The 11,500-nt window shown below is 55.8% G+C and overlaps 1 protein-coding gene across 1 annotated transcript; it reads left to right on the top strand.

Annotated features, from left to right (window-relative positions):
* Positions 1-6,861: 6,861 nt before the first annotated feature.
* ColSpa_00252 (uncharacterized protein) lies at positions 6,862-10,254 on the top strand (the record flags this gene model as incomplete). The annotated part of the gene is made up of 2 exons (XM_049266464.1): positions 6,862-7,313; positions 7,434-10,254. The coding sequence occupies 2 exons, from the start codon at positions 6,862-6,864 to the stop codon at positions 10,252-10,254; spliced, it is 3,273 nt and encodes a 1,090-aa protein (XP_049122421.1).
* Between the last annotated feature and the right edge of the window lie 1,246 nt (positions 10,255-11,500).

The raw sequence follows: 11,500 nt of genomic DNA, 5'->3' as shown, positions 1-11,500 counted from the left end.
CTGGATGGATCGAGAAGGCACGATTGTTGCCCGATCCGATCCAGGTAAGCAGCTGTTCAGAAACGCTAGCATCAAGGGCCTGGCCTTGCTAGTTAAGTCATCGAACGTCGCCCGTGAGTAAGCGTGCGTAAGGAGGTGACTGAAGATGGGCATCCCCTGGTTTGTCAAGGCCGGAGGAAATACAAATGGCATGTCGACAATGACGGTCTGGTACCGTTGCCGCGTGCGGGACGACTTGCCCTGATGCTGGCCCCAAGGTAGTTCCCACCCCGGCAGAAGGCGGGTAGCTTTTGGCTGCTCCGTCTGGTGGTGTGTCAGCTAGCCACCGGGGGACCAGCAAGCAAGATCTGGGGCGACGGAGACTTGCAGACGAATTTGAGTTACTCTGCATCGTTCATCGTCGTCGCCGGTGTTACGCTCCAAGGGTCTAGAGTGAAGCCAGTGCAAGATACCGTGTGGGAACTGTTTTCCAAAAGGGGCAATTATTCTTCCACGCAGTCCTCGATAAGACTGTCCGTTCAAAAAAACGTGTCGTCGTTGTTCTGCTTTCCTTCATAAACCGCGTGAAAGCGCACAGCTTATCTGCATAGACAACCGCTTAGGAGCACATGCAGCCATCACCGCTTTCCTCCGACGCCAGTACCAAAACGGCGGCCCCATGGCCTCCAGCACAACGAACGAGAGGGCAGACCTCGTGTCTGCAGACGGGGTGGTGGATGTGCGGTCTGGTATCTCTCCCCCGGGACTCCCCAGCTAGCCATTGCGTCACATAATCAGCTTGTCACCCTCCCTCAGGTATGCCGTAAGCACCCCAGAACCGTCTTACAACACAAATACTCAGCCTTATGAAGCATGATCTGGGAGCTCGTTGGGGGCTCAATGCCTGCTCCGTCGTTTCCCAGATAGCCGTACAGGAAGAATCGCAGTGCCGCTTGACGTGCGAAGACCAAATGAGAGCGGGTCGACCGTTTGGTCCGCTGCATCTCCTCAACCTGGGTCCCCTCGTCGGAGTGCCCCTGATTAGTCAACTGCGTCGGCCTCACGTCCTGCAAGCTGACGTCTCTGCCAGATTTGTCAGTGGACATGCAACAGCGCGCGGTCGCCATCGCCGACAACCAGGACCGCATCGACTCATGGCTTCGCCGGACACGGGGGCAATGTGACGTGACTGAGGCTATTCAAGCTGGGCCGAGTCTCGTCTCGGGTCACCAGCCACCACCCAGGCTTTCCCACGACGCGCGCTGCCAATCTCGTATTCCACCCAAGAGCCCTGGTAGCCCCCGAGAACCAAGCACCTGCTTGTAGGCAGCAGAATTAAAAATCAAGAAATCTGCTGTCGGGTCTCCAGCGTGCTGAGTGCAATTGCCGACTAATGCGCCTCTAGCCACCCGCATTCCAAATTCACCGTCAAACGTCCCCAACGGCCACATCTCGGAGGCCCGGGTCCAATCTCGTCGACCACTGGGACTGGCCAGTTCGTAAAAAAATGGGCAGCGAGCATGGCACCATTGCGGACCGCGGACCACCCATCAATTGGGGAAACTTACCATGTAGAAGGGGGGGGGGGAAAGCCCCGCGATCATGTCACCGCCAGCAACCCCTGCTTAGGAGCCATGCGATGCATGCGATTTGAGTTCCCGACTTGCCGTAGTGGTACTATGTTTAGAAAAAGAGCATCATTTGCAGTGTGGGGGGCTCTGCTTGCGATTTCGACTCTGCAGCAAGCTATGCCGTTCCAGTTCTGCTCATGTCGAGAACATCTTCAACTCCATTTCGGTTTGGCGGGCTTCTCGGCTGTCGCCGTGTTTGTCACGCGCCCGGTTTCCGAGCCGCGAAGCTTTAGATTTTCCCATGTGCAACTCGTGGCCGACCCGATTGTGTGCTAGTCTAGCTCTGTCCCAAAACTCGTTGCTCGAAGCAGGCCCGCCATCGGTTCGGTCTTCCTGTTAAGGGTCACCCTCCTTTCAGTCCAGACAGCCTGCGGGTATCAAAGCCCCCGACACATGGGGCAATACTTCAGACGATCTTTTTTTTTTGGATGTCAAATACCTGAGTTCCAAGCACTCGGCCCAAAACCAGAGAATACCTCTGTAGCAAGACAACCACCGCACCGAGGTCTCACCACCCGTTTTCAGCTGGCTGACACAGAAAGGCCTTGCCGCATAGATAAGATTAGTGAACAAAATCCTTAGGAGATGAATTCAGGCCCGGAAAGGTCGTCCGGGCCACATAAGATTTTGGACCGAAGTCGATGGAGTGACATATGTGGCTGGCGGTCGCTGAGATGTCCCAGTAACATTCATCCCGTCAAATAGGACGCAGATTTTCAGATACCTTGGGGTTTTCGCTCTCGAGGTGCTTTTCCGAACACCTCGAGTCTTGGACTTCGCATGGCCTGAACAGATGGACCTGAACTCCTAATATTTGTAGTTCCCGTAACATCAGTTGAAATCTTACTGGACAGAAGCCAACCTACCACATTTACAAGGCGTTTGGAGGATAAGAGGTTGAGAAACAGAGATGCGAAACGTACTAGGTCACCACCTCGATGTTTCCGTGATGCTGCCCCGGGTTGCTGCACCAGACGGTCTCCATCTTTGCCGAAAACGGCGACCCACATCCCGGAAAGCAACGGCGCCGGAACCTTGTGGGTTGATCCAGGCCCCAGCTTAAAACAGGTCCATTCTCGGACAGAGTCGATTCACCACGCCCCGGCATAGGTCACGTCGCCCGGACTATCACGGACGAGCACCACAGTATAACGGCCGCTTGTTCTGCAGCCTGTCTAAGCCCGTTTCTCATGTCGCGTAGTGACGTTCTTGAGGCCGAGAATCCGGGTCGCAATTTGAGACCATCTCCGGCAAGGAGGGTCCAGTGAGGCAGTGCCGCCCACCTTAATATTGGTTGATAACACAGGCGTGCCTTGTATCTCATTTAACTAACTGAGTCCAGATGCACATTGAACCCAAAGCGGTAGCTACCAGGATGCGCACAATACACATCAAGAGAGCCCTCCAAAGTTACGAAGATCGCGGTGGAAACGATCGTCGCCCGTCGACATGTCGAGGTTAATCTAGGGTCCATGCTGCCCGCTCGCCAAGCCAAAAAGGTCAGTCGAGGCGGGGAACGTTAGTATCGGCTCGTGAATCTCTGCCTCCAGTGACATGAGAGGAAACAGACTCGGCGATCATCGACTTGGGCAAACGTATCCCTAACCTACCATTGCGGACATGGTAGCAATATCCCTTGCCATTGAGAACACAATCTTCCCATCGGGTTAGAGTCGCCGTCTGTGCGGAGTGATAGATAGACAAGGGAGCGCTGACTACCTGTTTCTTTTGGGGAAATGTGTCCGGCAGTGTATTATGGTTGAGGACTTCCCCCTTCATTACGCTCTTCCGGCATGCATGTAGAGAAACCAGCAAGACCAGTCGAAACGAAACCAGCAACGCCTGGAGCTGTAGTATGCGGTGCGATAGAGTCGCATACTCTACCTGGGCAGCGCTTTTCGTGTGGCCCATATCGAATCGTCATATACGTACCGCTGAAACCTTACGGAGTTCTGGCCACTCTTGCTCTCGGCTCTCGGCTCTCAAGTTTGAGTATCTCTTCATGAGAGAGAAGGCAGGGGACATGGCCGCCGCACTGATGAGCCCGGTGAAAGACAATTTCGACTACGCCCCTTGCTCGTGGAAGAGGGCAAATGATCTCCGCAGCGCTTGATTCGATTTCATCCAATCCAGCCACCAAGATGTGTGCGTTCCTGGCACTAGGCCATTTTCGAAGAAACCCCTTCCTACTTAGGCGACCAATAAGGAGGTGACAATCGTAGCCGCTTAGGGGGGGGGGGTGAGCCTTTCGGCTCGAATCCCTACTGCAGCGTCGCCACATACCACCGGCTTCAGCTGTGATCTTTGAGAGATAATAGGTCTGTTGTGGCAGCCAACCGCAAAGTTTCTGGCGCTTACACTCAAAGTCGCATTGGCGTTGCTTTGTGAATGCAGACCGGACAGAGAGCCTTTGCCGCCAAGGTTCAAGATCCAGGAAGCGATGCCGGGTGATGGCTTAACGATCTCACGGGCGACTACAGTGCTGGCGCCTCGCCGGCATGCTTCATTTCAAGGCGCATGTGGGGATGTGGAAGCCCTATGCTAAAAGGTTTCTGCTCGAGTCCCGTTCGACCAAAAGCTTGCTGAGCTGCTGGGCTAGATTGGCAATGGGCACGCTGATGCTACGACCCAATTGCTTGGTAGGTATCTGTAGTCTGGGGGTGGATGATTTCGTGTTGTTCCTGAGCCGAGCGCAAGGTGTGGCACGTGTTCGAACGATTAGATTGGGCGTGCCTGTGCAGCAAGAACTGCGAATTACCAAGTTGGGTTGATTTAAGGCGATCCGAGCTGCCAACGTTCTTTCGACGGGAACCCAAACTACAGGGCTGCATCCCAACTGGTGGTACTGGTCATGAAGTAGGTGGTGGCAGAGACATGATTTTGGGTTTGTGTTTTCCCCTGCGGTGGTCAGATGGGGTTAAACCTTAGAGGGAGGGTAACTCCGCGAGTGATCCTGATCGCCAGATGGTGCTGTCGTTAGCATCGTTTTGTATTGAGGGCTCAATCGAGGCCGGGAGGCGAGGCGGGAGTGAGGCTGTCAGTTGAGAAGGCGATGTCGGGGAGGTAACCGAATGGGAGCACGTCTGATGGTTACGATGTTTCGACGATGCGGCCCAAACATTGGCAGAAAAACAAAGCCAAGACGGAATAGGATGGTGCCTGGTTGCTAAGGTTGGGTTTGGGCAGCTTCTTCCAGTAAGGTGGCCGGGTTCTAAGTTCGGGGGCTCCCGCCAGTGTTTGAGATGGAAACCTACGTTGTTTGTCGGCATCGCGGTCGCTATTTGGCTTTGTTGTCGCGGTGTCGGGTAAGAGAGCGAAACGTAAAACGAGTCGACCAAGAGGGGGCCATGACAGCGGACGGGCGCCGTTTTGGCATCGAGGTGTGCTGTGGGATGTGAGCGGGTTCATACGGCTACGGAGCCACGGGAGCCAACTGTCTGGCGGCGAGAGGAGAGGCATTGAGGGAAAACTGGTGGGTAGTGGAGAGGCATGATGATGGTAAAATGAGGAGGGTTGATTTGTGATATGACGACGCGGGCACTAATCATCACAATGCAGGTGGGATGGAAACATTCTAACGGTAAAGCATGGCAGGCAGGGCCAGAGTCTGTTTGTGCACAGTCATCTGCATGCTGTCGGTAGGGACAGGCACTCAGATGTCTGTGGTGCTGTGGTAAGGCAGTGTAGTAGTGTACGCTAGAATAAAATCGTGCAGAAGCAAGGAAGGAGGCTATCGTGGCGGGGGGGGGGGGGGGGGGGGGGGGGGGGGGGGGGGGGGGGGGGGGGGGGGGGACCTAGTGAGCAAGGTGTGCGTGCAGCGTGTCGTGGGCCTTTGCCGCCCGTCGTCGAATGACAGCCCGAGTGACATGACACGAACATGGAGGCGGACGACGGGGACGGGGATGAAAGACCAGGGCGTGGAGAGGAAGAGGAGACGACAGTGGAGGAGTCCAGAAGCACGGATTGTGACAGCATGTGTGCGTGCGAGCGCGAGCACGAGCACCCGGCGTTATGTTGGTGTTGTGTGGGCGGGTGGGCACAAAAGAGTACATCGTGGCAGAGCCTCGGGAATCTGGCTCGGAGAGGGTGTGGAAACGACAGGAACTGGAAGGTGAAGAAGGGAAGCAGCGGGACTGGTACGTACTCCCTCACCTGATTGGGCGGGACTGTCACAGGAGGCTAAGATTACGCCTGTTCGAATCCGTCAAAAAACGGCTGTCTCACCCCTGCCGCCCGCCAGGGGCGCTACATGGCTAGGGCGAGGTACAGAGTACCACCGGCCAACGATGCTCCTTGTTCTCTGTCGAGCAATGTTTCCTCTGCGTTTGGATGCAGCGATCAAGACCTCCTATTCGACTGACGGTCCTTCTCGGGCTAAAGGCTGTAACTTTTGACCGCGGCGGCAAATGGAAACCAATTTGCTGATTCTGAGTACCTCATGCATGCCTTTGTGTTGCCGTGGAGAATTACACCGCGGCAGTGACCACTCCCAAATGAACGCCAATCGAGCGCACCAACGTTCATCCAGTCACATTACATGCACCCGACGTCCTAGGTACCTTGGCCCATCGACACCGCGCTTCCCTGCCGCAGTACGAATGAGGAAAACCCAGTAAAGCTTTTGCTACCTAGGTAGTAGGTTGTTCCTCTCGCGCGACGCCTCCTGTCGGCCTCCACCTACCTACCTACCTATCACGCACCTGCCGTGATGACGGGAAACCATACACTTCAGCCCGCCCGAAGCATTCCCCCTTTCCCCACAAGCTCCCTCCAGATCGATCCTCAGCCCGTCGCCGCCGACGACGACGGCGACGATGGGAGTGTCGGCCCCGGCACACGTCGTCGTGCTTGCGTGCGTGCGTGTCTGTCATGGATGCCAGGCACAGCTCCAACGTAAGTGGCCCAGGGGGTTGCTTAGGGGAACCACCCCCAAGCGCCCAAACGGGAAATGGCGCCAAAGTAGCAGCGCTACGGTACATCCACTCCATCTCCAGGATCCCTGCGCGCGAACATGGCCCCTTTCTAGCCAGTCGCTGTCCGCAATCCCACCCCTACGACCACTTTGATCTATTGCATTCCAAAATCCCCCAAACACTGGCCCATTTCCTCTTTTTGCCCTTCCATTTCCTGATGGACGACGACTTGAGAGTCTCGAATCTCTTGCTGGTTCTGCTACCGCCTGGTGAGACATCCCCGACTCAGATCCGTATGATTAGAGACAGCCACCGCCGCTCAGATCCCGTTTTTAATCATGGCTGCCCGCGACCCTCGTCCACCTCATCTCAACCTTCACCTCGAACGCCCACCCAGTGCTACGGAGGACCCTCCATATCCTGAGACTCTCAACGCTTCATCTGATGTACTCCGGGGCCGCCCATCCAACCGCGATTCCCACCGCCCTGCAGCCTCCCCTTCGCCCTCGCCAGGACGTACCAGATCGCAGACCTTGCCTGTGGTAACGCCCACCTTCAACACCGCCAAGGCCATCAAGCGGAAGCCTCTCTCCTCGACTGCGTCTCAGTTGGCCGCCCGCTACGGCTCCGGTTCGACCACTCCCTCTGTCTTGTCGCCTTCCGAGTTTTCTGCGCCCGACACGCGTTTCTCCAGATCCTATTCTGTCGACAGCCCGACCGTCTACGAGTACCCAGAGAACGTCCGCCCTCTGTTCGCGCCTCCGGCCGCGCACCAGAAACTTGACATCCAGTGAGTCCGAACACCTCGGCCCTTTCGTCCGTCGTCGCCGGACGTCTACCAGGCGAGAGCCTGGCAGCGAGCAACTCTATCAACGGTAATGCTAACCTGGCCTTGTCCTCTCGCAAGCAGACCCCCACTCACGGATGCGGTGCACGACGCGGCCTCCTCTGTCTCACGAAACAAACCAAGCACCAACCTTGCGTTTCCTCAAACAAAACCTTCGGACGGCCCGTCAGAACTTGCCTGCTTGACCACCGACGTCAACCCAACCTTCTCCCCTAGGCTACCCAAGCTGACACCTGAGCCCATCATCGAGGAGGACACGGGCCACGACTCCGACTCAACTTACAGTCACAACACTAATGAGAACTCTATCATGTCCATACCCACATCCAAACCTACGCCTCCTCATCTGAATCTCCAAACCGATCGAGACAGCTCCTCGCAAACCATCACTACAGTATTAGAAGTCCGCCAGTCCGGCACGCCCACTACATCAACACCAACGCTCTCCCTCGATAAGCCTTTGCCCAAGTCACCGGGCTCTTCCAAGCTAGCCAACTTCTTCGGCTGGGGATCTTCGCCGTCGCCTTCGACGACAGAATTCTCCTCTCTTTCTTCGCCCCTAGGATCACCACGACGTATCACGCTGACAGATGACACTCCTCTCACAACCGGAGTACCGTCACTGCAGCCGGAACCGCGAAAAGGGAATGCCACACCCACAAACGCGCTTGGATACTGCGAATCAAACCTGTACACCCCACCGCCTTCCTCCCTAGCCCCATCACTGCAAATCGAAGAGATGGAGGACGAACTCAAGGCCATCAGCACCGAGCTGGCCTCGTCCATTCGCCGTGAAATGGACCTGGAAGACCTTGTCGACAGACTCCAGTCCGAGATCAACAACCCCCAGGCGCCCGGAAGGAGAACCAGTGACTACTTTTCCGACTCGGGCTACAGCTCTGCCAAGTTCAGCGAGTATGACCAGAACAGAGAAGAGATCGAGAAGATTCAACGACGTGCGGAGCAAGAAAAGGCGTCCATGCGTCTGGAGTTGACCAACAAGCTCCAAGAGGAACGATCACGGAGAAGCGAGCTTGATCAGCAAATCAAGGAGCTGGCCGAGAAGGCTTCACAATTCGATGTGGCGCAAATCAATAGCGATGACGCCAACAACCGCCTCAAGGAGCTGGAGCACACTTGTGAAGACCTACGACGCAGGCTAGGCGAGGAAGTCCAGGTCAAGTCCAATTTCGAAGACCTACTCTCCGTCCTCAAGGTCGAGCTCCAAAGCACTACCAACGAGCGTGACAACCTGCGCGATGAGATTGTGCCCCAATTGAAGGCGAAGCTTGATGGGCTCGAGGCCGAGGCTTCCGAGTATGTCAACCTTACCTACGAGTCATCCAAGATGCAACAAGAGTTGGAGGTCCTCAGACAAGAGAACCAGGCACTCAAGGCTTCGGGACAACATCCTCGGCCAGAGGCCCGTCCTCGAAGCTCTACTACTCGCGTCACTCGATCCAACTCTGTCACTGCTGCGCCTTTCGTCCTGCAGAAGGCCCCGTCAGGCCTCGGATTGACTAGGTCCAACACTGTCAAGTCTGGTCTGACGGAGTCTCGCGAGCAATTATCGGAGCGCCTGAAGGACGTCGAGGCACAGAGGGATGCCCTGCACAATGCGTTGAAGAACCTACTCGAGAGGCAAGAGTTTCAAAACCGGGAGAACGAGAAGAAGATTAAGTCTCTGGAGGTTGAGCGTGATCGGTTGATGGCCACGTCTCCGCGCAAGGCCGGCTTCGAGAAAGAGATCTCCAGCTTACGTGTGGAGATCAACGTACTACGTCGCCGTGCCGAAGAGGCGGCCGAACAGAAGTGGCAGGTGGAGAAGGGTCTTGCTGGTCTGAAGATGGACCTCGACCGTGCCGAAGGAGAGGTGGCCGCCCTCCGTGATCTGTTGAAGGAGAAGGATATCCTTATCCCACCGTCGATGGCACGGTCAAGTGCGTACGAGCCAGCCTCGGTTGTGCCCGTCACTTCAGAGTCTCTCGAGGCAGCCTTCAAGGACCTCCAGCTTGCCTACAAGGACTCTCTCCTCAAGATCAAGGAGTTGGAGAGCCATGGTCATGCGCTTGCTGGAGACGAGGCCACTCAGCTGGCCATGCAGCGACTTGAGCAATCTCTCACGTCTGCTGTTTACGATCGCGACGCGGCGAGGGAGGAGGCTTCGGCTTACAAGGATCAACTGGAAAGCCTTGCCGGTAGCGAGGTCACGCACCTCGAAAGCGAGCGTGCTCTCGCCGACGAGCTTCGCATTTCTGCCCAGCGCGTCGAGGACCTCGCCTCGCAGGTCCATAACCAGCTTTCCGTGAACTCGGAACTTCGCCAGCGTCTTGCAGACGCCATTTCTCGTGGCGACGCAGACCGCAAAGCAAATGCAGATCGCATCACTCGCCTGCAGAGTCGCCTCAAGAATCTGGAAGAGCAGCTTCAATCCGCTCAGATCGCTTCTGAGGAGCGTGTCGCACGGCACGAGGAGCAGCTAAGGGAGCTGAAGGACGCTCAGAGCGCTCAACTCCGCCGGATGAGCCCCTCCCCCGTTGGCAGCGGCTTCCGCTCTCCGCGCAAGTCGAGTCTGAGCCCCATGCCCTCGCCTATGTTCCCTCGATCGCCGCGCTCTATGCCGAAGCAGTCCGTCGAGGACGAAACCCAGATCGACAGGTTGCGCGTCAAAGTCGTTGAGCTGGAGACGGCACTTACGAACGCCGACTCGGAGATGCAAGACGTCATTGCCCGCATGAGTACGGCGCAAATCGAGGTCTTGACCTTGCAGGAAGAGCGCGAGGCCGCGAGACGCGAAACCAGACGTATCCAGCAAGAACTGGAAAAGGAGAGAATGAAGTCTTTCGAGGACCGCTTCAAGTCGCTCAGCAGCACTGCCCAGTGATTTAAAGAGAAACGGTCTCAGCTCGAATAGGGGCGTTTGTGTTAAGGCATAATGCAGCCTCATATACCTGTCATCAGCATGCGGCGCGCCTTGTTTCAGGATGAGCACCAAGGCCAGGTCACTCCCTTGACAACCAAGATCTACGCTTCGCTTGCCATTACACAATCGGAATATATGATTCAAGGCCACCTTTCTGGTGGCTGTGTTGGGTTCATTGTAACGCCAACAAACTATGCATTGGGAAAGCGAAGGGCGCGTGCAACTGCTTTTTTTTTTCTCTTCTTGTTTTCTGTATTTGGGTATCGGATTATTACCGCCATCTCTGGGACGAGGCAGCATGCCTAAATTCCCCACAGATCGGCTTTTTGGCGCTACGACCAGCGCCCTTGACGGCCGGAAAACCACCCACAGCACATGAATTTTTGTCTCTGCCAGTGTGCAGACTCCCTATACCTCTTTATATATACTTAGTGGGCGGGCAAGCACTGAAGGTGTTTGTATAATGTGTTATTTAGTTTTTATTGTTTTTTTCTCTCCTCCTTTGTTTCTGAGACCTCCTGCTTCAGGATGTTGTAAGGGGACAAGAGCTGTACAAATAAGAAACTTGCGTGGTGAAGGGGTGGTATGCAAGAGAAGGATGCAGCGGAGGAAAACAAGACAGACGGACGCGGCCAAAGTTGGAAAGCGTCGAGGTGGGTAGGCGTCGAATGGGCGTGGGCGGACAAACCAAAAACGTGTATGCTAGAAAAGAATTGACGACTTGAACCACCCTAAAACTGCGAAACCCCCCATCTTGACACACTGGCTCGACGTCCAACTAGCCGCCATCGTGGATTCCTATAGGCGCCATCGAGAGAGACGATCACTGGCCGTGAGCTGCTGGCTTCTTGAGAGTCTGAGAAGGAAGACTCTACAGTCCCAATCCAAACGTGACCGGACATGGTGCCGGCCAGTCTGGCCCAATGATCTGAACGGGGGCATGGCGCAACTCTAACGACGGGCCGCGAGAATCACTTTGCGGACTGGGGGGGTGGGATTGCTGCTAGGATAGAGAGTGTCCACAGACGTTTTGCGCGATACCAAACATCCATCGGGGGTTTTTTCCCCCCATGACAAAACAAAACACAATGGGTTTTTGTCAACTGCCGCAACTAACAGGGACGGGCAGCGAGGAACACGCCTCTGCTGCCCTGCACCGACGTTGCTGTAACACGCTGCACAATACTACCAAGGAGGGGGGAATGGA

This window comes from Colletotrichum spaethianum (assembly GCF_022836535.1).
Source record: "Colletotrichum spaethianum MAFF 239500 DNA, contig01, whole genome shotgun sequence".
NCBI classification, from domain to species: domain Eukaryota; kingdom Fungi; phylum Ascomycota; class Sordariomycetes; order Glomerellales; family Glomerellaceae; genus Colletotrichum; species Colletotrichum spaethianum.
The sequence above is the reverse complement of the archived record's forward strand: the minus strand, read 5'-3'. Positions and strand labels throughout refer to the sequence as shown.